At 42.6% G+C, this 21,992-nt stretch overlaps 1 protein-coding gene across 13 annotated transcripts in view; it reads right to left on the bottom strand.

The window, feature by feature from the left end:
- LOC110520508 (target of Nesh-SH3) overlaps positions 1-21,992 on the bottom strand; it is a 55,095-nt gene that overhangs the window by 9,898 nt on the left and 23,205 nt on the right. For 11 of the 13 annotated variants that reach the window (XR_016494838.1, XR_016494839.1, XR_016494840.1 and 8 more), the window contains 7 exons: positions 21,866-21,931; positions 14,787-14,861; positions 13,576-13,689; positions 12,100-12,189; positions 11,280-11,489; positions 8,979-9,084; positions 7,916-7,995 (listed from right to left, as the gene is read on the bottom strand). Coding sequence is in view for 10 of the 13 variants with exons in the window: in XM_090230286.1 (XP_090086412.1) it covers positions 7,916-7,995; positions 8,979-9,084; positions 11,280-11,489; positions 12,100-12,189; positions 13,576-13,689; positions 14,787-14,861; positions 21,866-21,931 (741 nt within the window). In the remaining 3 variants the exon portion in view is untranslated. The remainder of the gene's footprint in view (positions 1-7,915; positions 7,996-8,978; positions 9,085-11,279; positions 11,490-12,099; positions 12,190-13,575; positions 13,690-14,786; positions 14,862-21,865; positions 21,932-21,992) is intronic. The other 2 variants (XM_090230291.1, XM_090230292.1) reach the window with 1 other exon arrangement.

Here is a 21,992-nt window from a genome sequence, read left to right as displayed (position 1 = left end):
GGAGGTGTATATTACATCTCACATTCCAGTGTTCCTTATGGAGGTGTAGATTACATCTCACATTCCAGTGTTCTTTATGGAGGTGTAGATTACACCTCACATTCCAGTGTTCCTTATGGAGGTGTATATTACATCTCACATTCCAGTGTTCCTTATGGAGGTGTAGATTACATCTCACATTCCAGTGTTCCTTATGGAGGTGTATATTACATCTCACATTCCAGTGTTCCTTATGGAGGTGTAGATTACATCTCACATTCCAGTGTTCCTAATGGAGGTGTAGATTACATCTCACATTCCAGTGTTCCTTATGGAGGTGTAGATTACACCTCACATTCCAGTGTTCTTTATGGAGGTGTAGATTACATCTCACATTCCAGTGTTCCTTATGGAGGTGTAGATTACATCTCACATTCCAGTGTTCCTTATGGAGGTGTAGATTACATCTCACATTCCAGTGTTCCTTATGGAGGTGTAGATTACATCTCACATTCCAGTGTTCTTTATGGAGGTGTAGATTACATCTCACATTCCAGTGTTCTTTATGGAGGTGTAGATTACATCTCACATTCCAGTGTTCCTTACGGAGGTGTAGATTACATCTCACATTCCAGTGTTCCTTATGGAGGTGTAGATTACATATCACATTCCAGTGTTCCTTATGGAGGTGTAGATTACATCTCACATTCCAGTGTTCTTTATGGAGGTGTAGATTACATCTCACATTCCAGTGTTCCTTATGGAGGTGTAGATTACATCTCACATTCCAGTGTTCTTTATGGAGGTGTATATTACATCTCACATTCCAGTGTTCCTTATGGAGGTGTAGATTACATCTCACATTCCAGTGTTCCTTATGGAGGTGTAGATTACATCTCACATTCCAGTGTTCCTTATGGAGGTGTAGATTACATCTCACATTCCAGTGTTCCTTATGGAGGTGTAGATTACATCTCACATTCCAGTGTTCCTTATGGAGGTGTATATTACATCTCACATTCCAGTGTTCTTTATGGAGGTGTAGATTACATCTCACATTCCAGTGTTCCTTATGGAGGTGTATATTACATCTCACATTCCAGTGTTCCTTATGGAGGTGTAGATTACATCTCACATTCCAGTGTTCCTTATGGAGGTGTAGATTACATCTCACATTCCAGTGTTCCTTATGGAGGTGTAGATTACATCTCACATTCCAGTGTTCCTTATGGAGGTGTAGATTACATCTCACATTCCAGTGTTCCTTATGGAGGTGTAGATTACATCTCACATTCCAGTGTTCCTTATGGAGGTGTATATTACATCTCACATTCCAGTGTTCCTTATGGAGGTGTATATTACATCTCACATTCCAGTGTTCTTTATGGAGGTGTATATTACATCTCACATTCCAGTGTTCTTTATGGAGGTGTAGATTACATCTCACATTCCAGTGTTCCTAATGGAGATGTAGATTACATCTCACATTCCAGTGTTCCTTATGGAGGTGTATATTACATCTCACATTCCAGTGTTCCTTATGGAGGTGTAGATTACATCTCACATTCCAGTGTTCCTTATGGAGGTGTAGATTACATCTCACATTCCAGTGTTCCTTATGGAGGTGTAGATTACATCTCACATTCCAGTGTTCCTTATGGAGGTGTATATTACATCTCACATTCCAGTGTTCCTTATGGAGGTGTAGATTACATCTCACATTCCAGTGTTCCTTATGGAGGTGTAGATTACACCTCACATTCCAGTGTTCTTTATGGAGGTGTATATTACATCTCACATTCCAGTGTTCTTTATGGAGGTGTAGATTACATCTCACATTCCAGTGTTCCTTATGGAGGTGTAGATTACATCTCACATTCCAGTGTTCTTTATGGAGGTGTAGATTACATCTCACATTCCAGTGTTCCTTATGGAGGTGTAGATTACATCTCACATTCCAGTGTTCCTTATGGAGGTGTAGATTACATCTCACATTCCAGTGTTCCTTATGGAGGTGTATATTACATCTCACATTCCAGTGTTCCTTATGGAGGTGTAGATTACACCTCACATTCCAGTGTTCCTTATGGAGGTGTAGATTACATCTCACATTCCAGTGTTCTTTATGGAGGTGTAGATTACATCTCACATTCCAGTGTTCCTTATGGAGGTGTAGATTACATCTCACATTCCAGTGTTCCTTATGGAGGTGTAGATTACATCTCACATTCCAGTGTTCCTTATGGAGGTGTATATTACATCTCACATTCCAGTGTTCCTTATGGAGGTGTATATTACATCTCACATTCCAGTGTTCCTTATGGAGGTGTAGATTACATCTCACATTCCAGTGTTCCTTATGGAGGTGTAGATTACATCTCACATTCCAGTGTTCCTTATGGAGGTGTAGATTACATATCACATTCCAGTGTTCTTTATGGAGGTGTAGATTACATCTCACATTCCAGTGTTCCTTATGGAGGTGTAGATTACATCTCACATTCCAGTGTTCCTTATGGAGGTGTAGATTACATCTCACATTCCAGTGTTCTTTATGGAGGTGTAGATTACATCTCACATTCCAGTGTTCCTTATGGAGGTGTATATTACATCTCACATTCCAGTGTTCCTTACGGAGGTGTAGATTACATCTCACATTCCAGTGTTCTTTATGGAGGTGTATATTACATCTCACATTCCAGTGTTCCTTATGGAGGTGTATATTACATCTCACATTCCAGTGTTCCTTACGGAGGTGTAGATTACATTTTACATTCCAGTGTTCCTTATGGAGGTGTAGATTACATCTCACATTCCAGTGTTCCTTATGGAGGTGTATATTACATCTCACATTCCAGTGTTCCTTATGGAGGTGTAGATTACATCTCACCTTCCAGTGTTCCTTATGGAGGTGTAGATTACATCTCACATTCCAGTGTTCCTTATGGAGGTGTATATTACATCTCACATTCCAGTGTTCTTTATGGAGGTGTAGATTACATCTCACATTCCAGTGTTCCTTATGGAGGTGTATATTACATCTCACATTCCAGTGTTCCTTATGGAGGTGTATATTACATCTCACATTCCAGTGTTCCTTATGGAGGTGTATATTACATCTCACATTCCAGTGTTCCTTATGGAGGTGTAGATTACATCTCACATTCCAGTGTTCTTTATGGAGGTGTAGATTACACCTCACATTCCAGTGTTCCTTATGGAGGTGTATATTACATCTCACATTCCAGTGTTCCTTATGGAGGTGTAGATTACATCTCACATTCCAGTGTTCCTTATGGAGGTGTAGATTACATCTCACATTCCAGTGTTCCTTATGGAGGTGTAGATTACATCTCACATTCCAGTGTTCCTTATGGAGGTGTATATTACATCTTACATTCCAGTGTTCCTTATGGAGGTGTATATTACATCTCACATTCCAGTGTTCTTTATGGAGGTGTAGATTACATCTCACATTCCAGTGTTCCTTATGGAGGTGTAGATTACATCTCACATTCCAGTGTTCTTTATGGAGGTGTAGATTACATCTCACATTCCAGTGTTCCTTATGGAGGTGTAGATTACATCTCACATTCCAGTGTTCTTTATGGAGGTGTAGATTACATCTCACATTCCAGTGTTCCTTATGGAGGTGTAGATTACATCTCACATTCCAGTGTTCCTTATGGAGGTGTAGATTACATCTCACATTCCAGTGTTCCTTATGGAGGTGTATATTACATCTCACATTCCAGTGTTCTTTATGGAGGTGTAGATTACATCTCACATTCCAGTGTTCTTTATGGAGGTGTAGATTACATCTCACATTCCAGTGTTCCTAATGGAGGTGTAGATTACATCTCACATTCCAGTGTTCCTAATGGAGGTGTAGATTACATCTCACATTCCAGTGTTCCTTATGGAGGTGTAGATTACATCTCACATTCCAGTGTTCCTTATGGAGGTGTATATTACATCTCACATTCCAGTGTTCCTTATGGAGGTGTATATTACATCTCACATTCCAGTGTTCCTAATGGAGGTGTAGATTACATCTCACATTCCAGTGTTCCTTATGGAGGTGTAGATTACATCTCACATTCCAGTGTTCCTTATGGAGGTGTATATTACATCTCACATTCCAGTGTTCCTTATGGAGGTGTATATTACATCTCACATTCCAGTGTTCCTTATGGAGGTGTATATTACATCTCACATTCCAGTGTTCCTTATGGAGGTGTAGATTACATCTCACATTCCAGTGTTCCTTATGGAGGTGTATATTACATCTCACATTCCAGTGTTCCTTATGGAGGTGTAGATTACATCTCACATTCCAGTGTTCCTTATGGAGGTGTAGATTACATCTCACATTCCAGTGTTCCTTACGGAGGTGTAGATTACATCTCACATTCCAGTGTTCCTTATGGAGGTGTATATTACATCTCACATTCCAGTGTTCCTTATGGAGGTGTAGATTACATCTCACATTCCAGTGTTCCTTATGGAGGTGTAGATTACATCTCACATTCCAGTGTTCCTTATGGAGGTGTATATTACATCTCACATTCCAGTGTTCTTTATGGAGGTGTATATTACATCTCACATTCCAGTGTTCCTTATGGAGGTGTAGATTACATCTCACATTCCAGTGTTCCTTATGGAGGTGTAGATTACATCTCACATTCCAGTGTTCTTTATGGAGGTGTAGATTACACCTCACATTCCAGTGTTCCTTATGGAGGTGTATATTACATCTCACATTCCAGTGTTCCTTATGGAGGTGTATATTACATCTCACATTCCAGTGTTCCTTATGGAGGTGTAGATTACATCTCACATTCCAGTGTTCCTTATGGAGGTGTAGATTACATCTCACATTCCAGTGTTCCTTATGGAGGTGTAGATTACATCTCACATTCCAGTGTTCCTTATGGAGGTGTAGATTACATCTCACATTCCAGTGTTCCTTATGGAGGTGTAGATTACATCTCACATTCCAGTGTTCTTTATGGAGGTGTAGATTACATCTCACATTCCAGTGTTCCTTATGGAGGTGTAGATTACATCTCACATTCCAGTGTTCCTTATGGAGGTGTAGATTACATCTCACATTCCAGTGTTCCTTATGGAGGTGTAGATTACATCTCACATTCCAGTGTTCCTTATGGAGGTGTAGATTACATCTCACATTCCAGTGTTCTTTATGGAGGTGTATATTACATCTCACATTCCAGTGTTCCTTATGGAGGTGTATATTACATCTCACATTCCAGTGTTCCTTATGGAGGTGTAGATTACATCTCACATTCCAGTGTTCCTTATGGAGGTGTAGATTACATCTCACATTCCAGTGTTCCAACTTGTAACCTGTCTAGGACTGGGGTTCCGCAAGCGGAACTTCAAACCTCAGATTTCCCACTTCCTGTTTGGATTTTTTTCTCAGGGTTTTGCCTGCTTTATGAGTTCTGTTATACTCACATACATCATTCAAACAGTTTTAGAAACTTCCGAGTGTTTTCTATCCAATACTAATAATAATAATATCCGTATATTAGCATCTGGGACTGAGTAGGAGGCAGTTTACTCTGGGCACACTATTCATCCAAAAGTGAAAATGCTGCCCCCTATCCCAAATAAAGGCTGCATGGGATGTATCTTAATGTGACTCTGTGCAGCCAATGGCAATGTCCCCTTTAGGTACACTGAACAAAAATATAAATGCCACATGCAACAATTTCAAAGATTTTACTGAGTTACAGTTCATATAACGAAATCAGTCAATTGAAATGAATTCATTAGGCCCTGATCTATGGATTTCATGACTGGGATACAGATATGCATCTGTTGGTCACATATATTTTAATATCAGAAAGCCAGTCAGTATCTGGTGTGACCATCATTTGCCTCATGCAACATGACATCTCCTTCGCAAGCCTGTGGAATGTTTTCCCACTTGGGGGGGGGAACTAGAACACGCTGTCGAACACATTGATCCAGAGCACCCCAAACATGCTCAATGGGTGACATGTCTGGTGAGTATGAAGGCCCTGGAAGAACTGGGACACTGTCAGCTTCCAGGAAATGTGTACAGATCCTTGTGACATCGGGCCGTGCATTATCATGCTGAAACATGAGATGATGGCAGCGGATGAATGTCACGACAATGGGCCTTTAGGATCTCGTCACTGTATCTCTGTGCATTCAAACTGTCATCGATAAAATGCAATTGTGTTCGTTGTCCTTAGCTTATGCCTGCCCATACCATAACCCCACTCCCACCATGGGGCACTCGGTTCACAATGTTGACATCAGCAAACCGCTCGCCCACACGACGCTGTCTGCCGTCAGCCCAGTACAGTTGAAACGCTGATTCATCCATGAAGAGCACACTTCTCCAGCATGCCAGTGGCCTTCAAAGGCGACTATTTGCCCACTGAAGTCGGTTACGACGCCTGGTGGGGACAATGAGCACACAGATGAGCTTCCCTGAAACGGTTTCTGCAGTTTGTGCCGAAATTCTCTGGTTGTGCAAACCCACAGTTTCATCAGCTGTCTGGGTGGCTGGTCTCAGACGATCCCGCAGGTGAAGAAGCCGCATGTGGAGGTCCTGGGCTGGCGTGGTTCCACATGGTCTGCAGTTGTGAGGCCGGTTGGACGTACCCAAAATCTCTAAAATGACATTGGAGGCAGCTTATGGTAGAGAAATTAACATTCAATTCTCTGGCAACAGCTCTGGGAGACATTCCTGCAGTCAGCATGCCAATTGCAAGCTCCCTCAAAATTTGAGACACGTGGCATTGTGTTGTGTGACAAAACTGCACATTTTAGTGGCCTTTTGTTGTCCCCAGCACAAAGTGTACCTGTATATTGTTCACGCTGTTTAACCTGCTTCTTGTATAATGCCAGGAGCCACTTGTGGATTTGACAGCTCTAACGCAGTTCCACCTCCGACACCGCCAAAACAACCTCTATGCGGATGTCGGCTGATTGAATAGAGCACTAAACCTAACTATGACCAACATGATCAAGTCCCCAAACACCCCCCTCGCAAAGTTGCACCCTGGTAATAGTTGTCCATCTCTTCCTGGAGACTAGTGTGTGTTGTTTTTTGATTAGAGGAGTGATGAAAAGCCTGACAGACAGACAGGACCGATAGGTCTCGACCAGACATGACCCAGTGCTCGTCAAGGTTACCAAAACGGAAAAGGCATGTTGGAGTCATTAACAACAGTCTTATTGCACACCTCTGACATGCTAGGCCATGCTAATGGTGAGCAGCTAATTACTTACACACATCTATTGGCCAAAGGTTAATACCATGAGCAAGAAAGTAATTAGAGACACATATCTGAAAAGCATGTGATATCAGTGTTTGATACAGCACTTAGAGGCGGAGCCAAGCTAATGCAAAGTATTCAAGTTGAAAGTAAGATTGTTATTCGAGTTTTATTACTAATTTACTGGCCCAGCCAATGGGGCTATATAATGCAAACAGTGGGAATTGTGGTCCTAGGTCAAGGTTCTGATTTATGGTCCCTTTTGCATGGTTTCCATCAACGGTTAACATTTGGATATGGGAATGGAAAGCTGATCATAGATATATCCATGCCCAATGGGAACTTCTATCTGGAGCTGGCCTCCATTCCGGCTCCATTATGGAAGTGTAATCAGACATACTGGCTGCTCTGATATTGCTCAATCCATATAATTATATATTCTTAATACATAGTCTTAATTCATCATCTCTTTACTTAGATTTGTGAGCATTGGGTATATGTTGTGGAATTGTTAGATATTACTTGTTAGATATTACTGCACTGTTGGAGCTAGAAACACAAGCATTTCGCTACACCCACAATAACTGCCAAACACGTGTATGTGACCAATAACATTTGATTTGATACAGTGGAGTCCATTTTGGCTCTACACCTACCTGACTCTGTGTTGAACGACACCGCCTCACTGGCAGGCCCTTCCCCAAGCTCATTCTTGGGTTTTACTTTGAACTCGTAACTGAAAAAGGAAAGAGAAAAAGTCAGCATGATGTTAAACCAGCTCAGTCATTCCAAAATCTCCTTTTTATATACAGAACTTTCTATTCCGATCGCCATGGTGAGATAGCTTTCCCAGCAAAGGAATGTAAACGGGAGATTCCACATCACAGGAGGCTGCTGAGGGGAGGACTGCTCATAATAATGGCTGGAATGGAGTGAATGGAATGGTATATAAACATATGGAAACTGTGCGTTTGACGTATTTGATACCATTCCATTAGTTCCAGTCCAGCCATTACTATGAGCCCGTCCTCCCCAATTATGGTGCCACCAGCCACCTGTGTTTCACGTACACAAAAATAAACCTTAGTTACACTTGTTCACTATAATCTTAAACTTTGTGGAGCTTGAGTTTATATTCCACCCGTCTCCAGCACTATGAGACTTAATATTTGTATTCTCTACAGCCTTGAGCAGAGGGCAGTGCTTGCTCATGGCCCCCCTCTCCCTTTCTCTACTTCTCCATCTCCCTCTCTCTCTTGCTCTTTCTCTTTCTCTCTGCCTCTCTCTCCTATTCTCTCTCTCACACAGACACACACACACAGAGACTCTCTCACTTAAACACAGTGTGAATGTACACACACATACATTCACACTCTCTCACTTAAACACACACACACAAACACACACACACACACACACACACACACACACACACACACACACACACACACACACACACACACACACACACACACACACACACACACACACACACACACACACCACCATAAAGTATGTGATGTTCAGACGTTGTGGTGGGTGAAACAGACCCAGCCGAGGATAAGGTTCTGGTTAATCTGGTTTATTCTATGAATCTCTAACTCCCAGCCAACACCAATATCAGGATCCAGCATAATTAGAAACACAATGAACCTTCCCAACCCAACCCTGCCCCAGCAAGCCTCCACACACCACATAAAAACAAACACAGACACACACCTGCTCTCTGGTTTTAAATTCTCCACAGCAGTGTGAGTCTGGTTGGTAGTCAGGATGGACACCTCTTCTCCATTGGGTCCTTGGGTCCTTGAAATGACCTCATACTCTGATCAAACGAGAAGCAGCAAATCCACACAACATGTTTAATTATATCTTTACAACCTCATTGATATCATACATATGTGATGTATGTGTCTCAACGAGGCAAATATAACATTTAAAGACAGGACTCTGAGGATTTGGGTGCGGTTGACAAGGACTGGGCCAAAGAAAGCGTTCTGAAAATATGTTGTCGCAACACTCCACCTCCACGACATGTTCTTATTGTAGAGTTATCCTGATGGAGCACAGATGGAGTTTCAGGATGTTATTAAAAGACCCATTGTAATAGAGTCTTATGAGTTAGGACTTCACCCTTCAATAACCTAGAGAGCATTATGAACCTCTGCGCATGTGCCCTTGCACACACACACACACACACATATGCGCACACACGCGTGTATCAGCACACACACACAATCACATACACACACACACACATTCGCACACACAATCATTCGCACACACACACACACATATACAGTGCCTTGCGAAAGTATTCGGCCCCCTTGAACTTTGCGACCTTTTGCCACATTTCAGGCTTCAAACATAAAGATATAAAACTGTATTTTTTTGTGAAGAATCAACAACAAGTGGGACACACTCATGAAGTGGAACGACATTTATTGGATATTTCAAACTTTTTTAACAAATAAAAAACTGAAAAATTGGGCGTGCAAAATTATTCAGCCCCTTTACTTTCAGTGCAGCAAACTCTCTCCAGAAGTTCAGTGAGGATCTCTGAATGATCCAATGTTGACCTAAATGACTAATGATGATAAATACAAAAAGATTTCCCAAGCTTTAAACATCCCAAGGAGCACTGTGCAAGCGATAATATTTAAATGGAAGGAGTATCAGACCACTGCAAATCTACCAAGACCTGGCCGTCCCTCTAAACTTTCAGCTCATACAAGGAGAAGACTGATCAGAGATGCAGCCAAGAGGCCCATGATCACTCTGGATGAACTGCAGAGATCTACAGCTGAGGTGGGAGACTCTGTCCATAGGACAACAATCAGTCGTATATTGCACAAATCTGGCCTTTATGGAAGAGTGGCAAGAAGAAAGCCATTTCTTAAAGATATCCATAAAAAGTGTTGTTTAAAGTTTGCCACAAGCCACCTGGGAGACACACCAAACATGTGGAAGAAGGTGCTCTGGTCAGATGAAACCAAAATTGAACTTTTTGGCAACAATGCAAAACGTTATGTTTGGCGTAAAAGCAACACAGCTCATCACCCTGAACACACCATCCCCACTGTCAAACATGGTGGTGGCAGCATCATGGTTTGGGCCTGCTTTTCTTCAGCAGGGACAGGGAAGATGGTTAAAATTGATGGGAAGATGGATGGAGCCAAATACAGGACTATTCTGGAAGAAAACCTGATGGAGTCTGCAAAAGACCTGAGACTGGGACGGAGATTTGTCTTCCAACAAGACAATGATCCAAAACATAAAGCAAAATCTACAATGGAATGGTTCAAAAATAAACATATCCAGGTGTTAGAATGGCCAAGTCAAAGTCCAGACCTGAATCCAATCGAGAATCTGTGGAAAGAACTGAAAACTGCTGTTCACAAATGCTCTCCATCCAACCTCACTGAGCTCGAGCTGTTTTGCAAGGAGGAATGGGAAAAAATGTCAGTCTCTCGATGTGCAAAACTGATAGAGACATACCCCAAGCGACTTACAGCTGTAATCGCAGCAAAAGGTGGCGCTACAAAGTATTAACTTAAGGGGGCTGAATAATTTTACACGCCCAATCTTTCAGTTTTTGATTTGTTAAAAAAGTTTGAAATATCCAATAAATGTCGTTCCACTTCATGATTGTGTCCCACTTGTTGTTGATTCTTCACAAAAAAATACAGTTTTATATCTTTATGTTTGAAGCCTGAAATGTGGCAAAAGGTCGCAAAGTTCAAGGGGGCCGAATACTTTCGCAAGGCACTGTATATGCGCACATACGCACACGCACACGCACACACACACACACACACACACACACACACACACACACACACACACACACACACGTATACGCACACACACACATATATATGCGCACACACGCACGTACACACACACACACACACACACACACACACACACACATATATATATATATACGCGCACACATATATATATATATACGCGCACACACACACACACATATATACGAACACACACTCACACACAAACCTGTGGTGTCGTTGTCAGTCTTCTCCCAGTCCAGGATGATGAAGGAGGGGCATCCCTCCACGGTCACCACGGTGACATTGGAGGGGGACAAGCGGGGGGGTGCGGTGACGTTCTGCTCCACCCCCTCCTCCTCAGGGAAGAAGCTGAGGGAGTGTGTTATGGAACACGGCTCGTCTGGCTTCTTGTCCGTCTTATAGAGCACATGAGGGGCTGGAAAAGACATTAAAGGGTTGGTGCTCAAACAATAACATCTTAAAAGACACAGAACTCTGTAGGATAACATACGTCATTTAGCAGACGATTTTAGCCAAAGCGACTTTCATTAATGCGGCATAGGATTACATTTTACATACAGGTGGTTGTGGGAATTAAACCCACTATCCTGGCATTGCTAGCGCCAAGCTCTACCAACTGATCTACAGAGAATCACAATAGGATAAAAACATTGTAACTACAGATTTAGGTAAATGTTTTTCAGAGCACTTATAATGTACATATTGTTCTACATCCGGGGTACATGCAATTAATTATACATTGCATTCATTGAAATAGACCTCGAACAGCTTATGATCAGCTGTATAGTGGTATTATTGTTAACATCTCTGACATCTGTACTCCATAGACAAGAGTTCTAAATCAGCTGGAGCTCAGCCAACCATCTGGATACAGACAAGACAAATCCATAACAACTGGCGGTAAGAGGAAGCACGAAAGGCTAATGTTCTCCAGGCTATTGTCCTCAGTGATCCTCCAGCCCCTGTCCACCGCGAGTTAGGTCATGGGGAGTTGTTGAAGACTGTTATGATGCATGTGTCCTTACCTACGAAGCGCTTCTTGCCCAAGGCGTCCACTTCCGAAGCAGGCAGAGAGCTGAACACAGAAGAGTTGTCACCTGGCTCATTACGAGTGGCTACAGAGAGATGGATGATGAGATTGAGAAACAACAAAGTGAGTGTGTGTGCATGCTATGAGAGTACTGTGATGATATGTCAACATTCCCCGGCAGAACTTTGTCCTCAATCTCTGGCTCAGTCCTACAGTCCGCAACTGCCAGCTAAGAACTTCAGCTAAGCACTTCAAATGATATTCTTGATGTTTCAGCAGTGTTAAATAGCTTAGATCATAGGCATCACTGTGTTTCTATATTTATAGACCCACAGCATATCTAAGGACTTTGATACTGAAATGGGCCTCGACAAGGTGTATAAAAAAAATAAAGTATAACAATATGAGGCACCAAACCCGCTCACATGGTTGGTTAACTCTAGAAGTCCCTCGTGTCTCTACCAACCTACGTCAATCAGTCTTTAGTTTTAACGCCCACCCCCCATGTTTGGTATAATTTACAATCCACATTACATCTGAAAACCTTGGTGCCAATAGGGCAGTTTAGAACACTGATGAGGGATGAATTCACTGAGGTTTCCAGAGGTTTGCGAGTGTTTTGGTTGATAGTAATAATTGATTTGTGTTGTTGAAATGTAGTGTATCTTATATATTTTTTCCGCCAAACCCAGATTTGTCCATTGGACTGCCAGATGGTGAAGCGTGATTCATCACTCCAGAGAACATGTTTCCACTGCTCCAGAGTCTAATGGCGGCGAGCTTTACACCACTCCAGCCAACGTTTGGCATTGCACATGGTGATCTTAGGCTTGTGTGCAGCTTCTCGGCCATGGAAACCTATTTCATGAAGCTCCCAACAAACAATTATTGTGCTGAATTTGCTTACAGAGGCTATTTGGAACTCGGTAGTGAATGTTGAAACCGAGGACAGACGATGTTTAGGTGTTAAACGCTTCAGTACTCAGCAGTCCTGTTCTGTGAGCTTGTGTGGCTTACCACTTCGCGACTGAGCTGTTGTTGCTCCTAAACGTTTCCACTTCACAATAACAGCACTTACAGTTGACAGGGGAAGCACTAGATTGGCACGATTTTGACGAACTGACTTGTTTGAAAAGTGGCATCCTATGACGGTGCCACATTGAAAGTCACTGAGCTAATCAGTAAGGACATTCTACAGCCAATGTTTGTCTATGGAGATTGCATGGCGGTGTGCTCCATAACAAAGTACTGAGTAAAGGGTCTGAATACTTGTGTAAATATTTTCGGTTCTAAGTTTTTGTAAATTTCCTAACATTTCTATAAACCTGTTTTTGCTTTGTCATTATGGGGTATTGTGTGTAGATTGACGAGGGGGGAAAAAATCAGGAAAAAATCAAGATGTCTGAATACTTTCCAAATGCACTGTATTTATATAGTGTCTATTCTTAGAAACACAGTCACTGAACCGTACCGTTCAAGGCCGGGGCGATGGTTGTGGTCTTTTGTTTGGAGGGCTTAGTCGTAACCAGAGGGAAGGACTTCAAGATGGATTCCTTGTCTCCCTGCTTCAGGTCTATAGGCTTATCTGAGGACAGGGGGTAGAAAACACAGCTCAGTCATATTAGCTACAGATACAGTTGTGATCATCTGCTACCCAGCCAGGTGTATCTCTAAGAGGTTTTCCTGCTGAAGGAAAATATATGAAATATGTGCGTTGCATAATTGTGTTGATGTTATGTAAGAGAAGTGAGTCAGAACAACACACACATACTGCACACATACACACAGGCACACACATGCACACATACATACTGGCAGGTGCGCACTCATCACAGGCACTCACACACAGTTGTTACATTTAAAGCTGTGTGTGTATTCTTCAGAGAAGTGGTTTAAAGCTGTGTGTGTATTCTTCAGAGAAGTGGTTTAAAGCTGTGTGTGTATTCTTCAGAGAAGTGGTTTAAAGCTGTGTGTGTATTCTTCAGAGAAGTGGTTTAAAGCTGTGTGTGTATTCTTCAGAGAGGTGGTTTAAAGCTGTGTGTGTATTCTTCAGAGAGGTGGTTTAAAGCTGTGTGTGTATTCTTCAGAGAAGTGGTTTAAAGCTGTGTGTGTATTCTTCAGAGAAGTGGTTTAAAGTTGTGTGTGTATTCTTCAGAGAAGTGGTTTAAAGCTGTGTGTGTATTCTTCAGAGAAGTGGTTTAAAGCTGTGTGTGTATTCTTCAGAGAAGTGGTTTAAAGCTGTGTGTGTATTCTTCAGAGAAGTGGTTTAAAGCTGTGTGTGTATTCTTCAGAGAAGTGGTTTAAAGCTGTGTGTGTATTCTTCAGAGAAGTGGTTTAAAGCTGTGTGTGTATTCTTCAGAGAAGTGGTTTAAAGCTGTGTGTGTATTCTTCAGAGAAGTGGTTTAAAGATGTGTGTGTTTTCTTCAGAGAAGTGGTTTAAAGCTGTGTGTGTATTCTTCAGAGAAGTGGTTTAAAGCTGTGTGTGTTTTCTTCAGAGAAGTGGTTTAAAGCTGTGTGTGTATTCTTCAGAGAAGTGCAAGGCACTTTAGAACTTTACTGAGGGAAGGAAGAACCATCAAAATGACGACAAAATTAAGATGTCAGTGCAAAACTTGTTAAAGTGTTGCTTTAACAGAAGTCAAAGTATTCAGTAGCCAAAACAGTGGTCAGTTCTGCCCTCACCCTTGTTCCCTGTTTTCCCCACCAGGTTGGGCCTCTTGTTGACAGGAAGAGAGGGACGCAGGACTGCAGGGGAGCCTGGGAAATAGAGGCCATAGCAAGGTTAGGAACTACATATTTGGAGGCCGCTGGAGTGCACTGATGAGAGGCCTATTAACTCATAACTGAGGATGAATATTGTGCTTTTGAAAAAACAGTGGAATACTTTTCACGAGGGATGAAGAAGAGAGAATCCGCAGTGTCAACTGAACCACAGGAGAGGAGATGGTGATGGACAGAAGCATTGCCATACAAACAGGCCCAACAGATTGGACTGAGAATTCCTACTACATTGCACAGCCATAGGCTATGAGTAACAGCACATACACTCTTAATAACCTTCAACTATAAACCTAGCCGTCACACAAAAAACACAAGAGCAGCAATCAGAAGAAACCTAAAAACCACACGAGGATTCAAAGAAATTGTCAGCAAGACCGAGGCATAGATTCAATAAGATCAAGCATTTACCAGTGATAGCCGACACATACGGAATGTTTTCAGACCCCTTGACGTTTTCCACATTTTGTTAGGTTTTACAGCCTTATTCTAAAAGGTATTAAATAGTGTTTTCCCACATCAATCGACACACAATACCCCATAATGAAAAAGCAAAAACAGGATTTTAGAAATGTTTGCTAATAGAAAAAAATGAAATATTGCATTTACATAAGTATTCAGACGCTTTACTCAGTACTTTGTTGAAGCACCTTTGGCAGCGATTACAGCCTTGAGTCTTCTTGGGTATGACACTACAAGCTTGGCACACCTGTATTTGGGAAGTTTCTCCCATTCTTCTCTGCAGATCCTCTCAAGCTCTGTCAGGTCGAATAGGAAGGTTCGCTGCACAGCTATTTTCAGGTCTCACCAGAGAATTTTGATCGGGTTCAGGTCCGGGCTCTGGCTGGGCCACTCAAGGACATTCAGAGACCTGTCCCGAAGCCACTCCTGCGTTGTCTTGGCTGTGTGCTTAGGGTCATTGTCCTGTTGGAAAGTGAACCTTCACCCCTTTCTGAGGTCCTGAGTGCTCTGGATCAAGTTTTCATCAAGGATCTCTCCGTACTTTGCTGTGTTAATATTTCCCTCATCCTGACAAGTCTCCCAGTCCCTACCGCTGAAAAACATCCCCACAGCATGATGGTGCCACCACCATGCTTCACTGTAAGGATGGTGCCACCACCATGCTTCACCGTAAGGATCGTGCTAGGTATCCTCTAGAAGTGACGCTTGGCATTCAGGCCAAAGAGTTCAATCTTGGTTTCAACAGACCAGAAAATCTTGTTTCTCATGGTCTGAGAGTCTTTAGGTGCCTTTTGGCAAACTCCAAGTGGGCTGTCATGTGCCTTTTACTGAGGAGTGGCTTCAGTCTGGCCACTCTACCATAAAGACCAGATTGGTGTAGTGCTACAGTGATGCTTGTCCTTCTGGAAGGTTCTCCCATCTCCACAGATGAACTCTGGAGTTCTGTCAGCCTGACCATCGGGTTCTTGGTCAGGAAGACAGGGACGCAGGACTTTTTAAGATTGATTGAGGCCACTGTGTTCTTGGGGACCTTCAATCTTGCAGAAATGTTTTGGTACCCTTCCCCAGATCTGTGCCTCGACACAATCCTGTCTCGGACCTCTACGGGCAATTCCTTCAACCTCATGGCTTGGTTTTTGACATTCACTGTCAACTGTCGGACAAAATATAGACAGGTGTGTGCCTTTCCAAATCATGTCCAATCAACTGAATTTACCACAGGTGGAATTAAATCAAGTTGTAGAAACGTCTCAAGGATGATCAATGGAATGGAATGGAAAGTCTCATAGCAAAGTTTTTGAATACTTATGTAAATAAGGTATTTCTGTTTTTAATTTTTTATAAATTTTCACAAATGTCAAAAAAACTGTTTTTGCTTTGTCATTATTGTGTAGTGTGTGTAGTTTCCTGAATAGGTTTAATTATTTAATCTATTTTAGAATAAGGCTGTAATGTAACAAAATGTGTATAAAGTCGAATGGTCTGCATACTTTCTGAAGGCACTGTAGCTGATATTTTGGCGGTGTCGGAGGTGGAACTGCAGCTGTCAAATCAATGAGCAACTGCTCTTGATTATTGCCACAAAGCCACACCGTCCCACTTGTGTTATAATTCAGAACAAGAAAGTGTAGTCATTTACTGTAGAAATAATTACGCTCAATTTGAAAATCATTAAACTAAATAATGAGGATTTATATCAGACTAATCGAGTTGTTGATTACATCTCACATTCCAGTGTCCGAACTATTAAAAAAAAGTCTGCATGGGATTTCTCTTAATGTGACTCCAAGCAGCCAATGCCGGTGTGCGCTTTAGGTATAATGCCACAGGAGCAGCTTGTGGATTTAACAGCTCTAATGCAGTTCCTCCTCCGACACCGCCAAAACAGCCACTATGTGGATGTCAACTAAAGCAGAGCTGATTGAATAGACCCCTGAGACACCATAACATTTTACGCATGTTCTTATATCTTTTAGACGAAAAGCAAGAAACCTGGTCTCAATTAATCCTCTGCTACAGCCAAGCCAAAATTCTTCACAATCCCTATATTGTTCCTATTCCAGAAACTACGAATAGGATCAGACTAAACACAACCCAGGGAATAAGGCGGACGCCAGTTCAAACTCCCGCTAAATGATGTTCTTTTAAAGTCTGTTGGAGCTTTAGCAGGCTGTGGACTGATTTTAGGGGCAAAGCTCTGTGATGAAGACTCTGAAGTATCAAACTCAGAACAGGCCACTCAGACTGAACTCAGATCTACTATTAAGCAATCCAGTTCAGGAAATTCTCCCTGAATATCTTTTTTCCTGGCCAAACTGAGAGAGTTGGCAACCCTAGTTCAGGATTCATTGAGTAAATGCACTTACTGGACATGCGTCATCTCTCCATACTGTTGACTTTGATGTGGTAGGCACTATCTGAGTGTGATTGAGGCAGTTCTTTGAATGCTTGGGAGACTGGTTCATTCTATTCACTGTAGCCTATGTCTATAGCTCTGAACACCCAGTGTGCAGCCCAGGTGGCCCCATGTTACATCATGTCATTTCCACTTGGCACACTCTTATCTCAAGAGAATGATTAGTGGTTGTGATCTCCTCTAGGGTATCTACTGTTCCTAAGCCCTCTCATAAATATTACACCCCCCCCCCACCACCACCACAACACATTCAGAAATATTAACTTGGCTTGTGTCGACCCCCTGGCCCAGTCGGATCTGACCCTGCATGCCTGTCACTCTTTCAGGGGTAAATCAGACTGAGCTCCAACCTCAATGGGGCTACGAAGACCAGACAAGGAAAAGTAGAACTTGAAGCCAAGCGTGGGAAAGTCTTGGAGAGCCACAGTGTGTGTCGCTTTCAGCCAAAGAAAATGTGGCTGTGCGTAAAACCTCGAGGCTCCATAAATGCTTTTTTCCCCCAAAATTAAATCTTCAACTTTTGTTGACTGCTCATTGGGTGATGGGGATCAGCATTATGGGAGGTGTGACATCATGAGGAAGCTCTGTTTATCATCCTGAACCCTGCATCTGGCTATGGGAGAACCAGATTATTCACAACACCCCACAAAACACTCACTGGTCTCTTTGGGTGAAAAACACCTAACCGCTGCACTGTTTTACAACAGCAGTGACACACACACACACACACACACATGCTCCCACACAAATACAAACACACACACACTGTTTTGAAGTGTGAGCTTTACCAGCAGTAGATTGTTGTGTGCGCTGGTTTCTGTCAGAATCCTCTGGCAAGACAGTGAAAAACACTGTGCTTTAGGTTTGCCCAGAAACATATTCCCTGAGAAAATATTTTCCACTGATTTACAAAATGACTGTCATGCTTGTTGAAACATTCAGTGCAATCGGAAAGCATTCAGACCTCTCCCCTTTCTCAACATTTGGTGATGTTAAAATGTAAAATTTATTCAATCTGTTTGTTTTTTTCATCAATCTACACACAATACCACCTATTGACGAAGTGGAAAAAGGATTTAGATATTTTTGCAAATTTCAAAAATAAAGAAAATGAAATACCTTATTTAAATAAGTATTCAGACCCTTTACTATGAGACTCTAAACTGAACTCTGGTACATCCTGATTCTATTGATCATCCTTGAGATGTTTCTACAATTTGATTGTAGTCCACCTGTGGTAAATTTGATTGTACATGATTTGAAAAGGCACACACTTGTCTATATGAGGTCCCCACAATTGGCAGCGCATGTCAGAGCAAAAACCAAGCCATGAGGTGGAGGTAATTGTCCGTAGAGACAGGATTGTCTCGATGCACAGATCTGGGGAAGTTTACCAAAACAAAGGAGAACCTTCCAGAAGGACAAACATCTATTCAGCAATCCACCAATCAGGCCTTTAAGGTAGAGTGGCCAGACAGAAGCCACTACTCTGTAGAAGGCACATGACAGCCCGCCTGCACTACTCTGTAGAAGGCACCCAAAGGACTCTCAAGCCATTAGAAACTAGATTATATGATCTGATGAAACCAAGATTGAACTCTTTGGCCTGAATGCCAAGCGTCACATCTGGAGGAAAAACCATCCCTACGGTAAAGCATGGTGGTGGCAGCATCATGCTGTGGGGATGTTTTTCAGCGGCAGGGACTGGGAGACTAGTCAGGATCGAGGAAAAGATGAACGGTGCAAAGGACAGAGAAATCCTTGATGAAAACCTGCTCCAGAGCACTCAGGACCTCAGACTGGGACGAATGTTCACCTTCCAACAGGACAACGACCCTAAGCACACAGCCAAGACAACGCATGAGTGGCTTCGGGACAAGTCTCTGAATGTCCTTGAGTTGCCCAGCCAGACCCTGGACTTGAACCCAGTCAGTACATCTCTGGAAAGAACTGAAAATAGCTGTGCAACAACGCTTCCCAAGAGGATCTGTAGAAAATAATGGGAGAAGCTCCCCAAATGCAGGTGTTTCAAGCTTGTAGCGTCGTACCCAAGAAGACTCAAGGCTGTAATCGCTGCCAAAGGTGCTTCAACAAAGTACTGAGCAAAGGGCCTGAATACTTATGTAAATGTTATATATTTTTCTATAAATTTGCAAAAATTTCTAAAAACAAGTTTTTGTCATTATGGGGTATTGTGTGTAGATTAATGAGGGAAAAATATAATTGAACAATTTTAGAATAAGGCTGTAACGTAACAAAATTCTGAAAAAGTCAAGGGGTCTGAATACTTTCCGAATGCACTGTATACTCGAGAAACTCAAGGTCACTATCCACTCTCAAAGCAGAGGGCCCAAAACAATGTAAGGCCTATATAAACTATATAGACCACATTCACAGTTTAACAACATCAAATCAAACATGAGATGTGCAATGTGCAAGACATTGACGTACAGAACACAGATATGAGCACTCCATCCAGTGTGGAATTCACCCTGAGAGACACATGCTTCAGGAAGTGGATGGGACCATAGTAATATGAGACAGATAAGCCCAAGACAGACAGACAGACAGACAGACAGACAGACAGACAGACAGACAGACAGACAGACAGACAGACAGACAGACAGACAGACAGACAGACAGACAGACAGACAGACAGACAGACAGACAGACAGACAGACAGACAGACAGACAGACAGACAGACAGACAGACAGACAGACAGACAGACAGACAGACAGACAGACAGACAGACAGACAGACAGACAGACAGACAGACAGACAGACAGACAGACAGACAGACAGACAGACAGACAGACAGACAGACAGACAGACAGACAGACAGACAGACAGACAGACAGACAGACAGACAGACAGACAGACAGACAGACAGACAGACAGACAGACAGACAGACAGACAGACAGACAGACAGACAGACAGACAGACAGACAGACAGACAGACAGACAGACAGACAGACAGACAGACAGACAGACAGACAGACAGACAGACAGACAGACAGACAGACAGACAGACAGACAGACAGACAGACAGACAGACAGACAGACAGACAGACAGACAGACAGACAGACAGACAGACAGACAGACAGACAGACAGACAGACAGACAGACAGACAGACAGACAGACAGACAGACAGACAGACAGACAGACAGACAGACAGACAGACAGACAGACAGACAGACAGACAGACAGACAGACAGACAGACAGACAGACAGACAGACAGACAGACAGACAGACAGACAGACAGACAGACAGACAGACAGACAGACAGACAGACAGACAGACAGACAGACAGACAGACAGACAGACAGACAGACAGACCGACCGACCGACCGACCGTTTAGACACATCATAATTCACAACTACATCAATGACTTAATTTTGCAGTTCATTAGAACCAAAAAGGGCAGATATTGGAGTAATGTTGCTGTGGGGACATTTGAAATGTAATAATATTTCATTGGTATTTCAGATTGTTTTTGTAGACAGTGTGTTTTGAATTCTGTAGAGCTGCTTCCTGCAAGCCCTAGAGCTCCTTGATGACCTCTGAAACTCTGCCAGTTTCACAGAAACACACACACCGGCTGAGACTGAAGCCAACAACTGGTTATAGTGAAATGTAGGTGTGGACATCCATGACTGTGGTCATTTTTTGGCTTGAGATGTAACACATTTTCGAGCATATCATGCATTGACGTCAATGGGAGATTTGTGTGAAAATTCGAACCAGATATCAAGTTACTGTAAGATTCAGTCTTTTATGACCTGAAAAACAGGTCTAGGATTCTTCTTTAGTTTCAGTCATATTGACAGTCAAAACGTGGACAAACACAGCAGCAGATTCAGTCCCACATCAACAATAACAGGCACAACACGCAAATGGACAGGATGCCCAATGAGAATGGACAGTCACGCGGACAAACAGACAAGCTTGCCAATCTTAGGACAGGGACAAGTTGTTGTGGCTTAAGCGCATGGAGGGCTTGCTGCGGGGAACATAAAACAAAATGGCGTCTCTCGGGGAAGATGGGTTAGTTAGTGAGTGAGAGACACACTGAGAGGTAACAATCATCTCTGTTTTTTACCCAGTCGGTTTCCGGACCAGACTGCAGGTTTGGGAATAGCAAGACCCTTGTGGTGCTCCCCGTCGGCTGTTGGAGGGAGAAGAGGGCTCATTCAATTTAGCATGTCTGAAAACGCAGAGAACATGCT

Source organism: Oncorhynchus mykiss, chromosome 3 (genome assembly GCF_057628025.1).
Source record: "Oncorhynchus mykiss isolate SJ-2025 chromosome 3, ASM5762802v1, whole genome shotgun sequence".
NCBI classification, from domain to species: Eukaryota; Metazoa; Chordata; class Actinopteri; order Salmoniformes; family Salmonidae; genus Oncorhynchus; species Oncorhynchus mykiss.
This window is presented reverse-complemented; position numbering and strand designations above follow the sequence as displayed.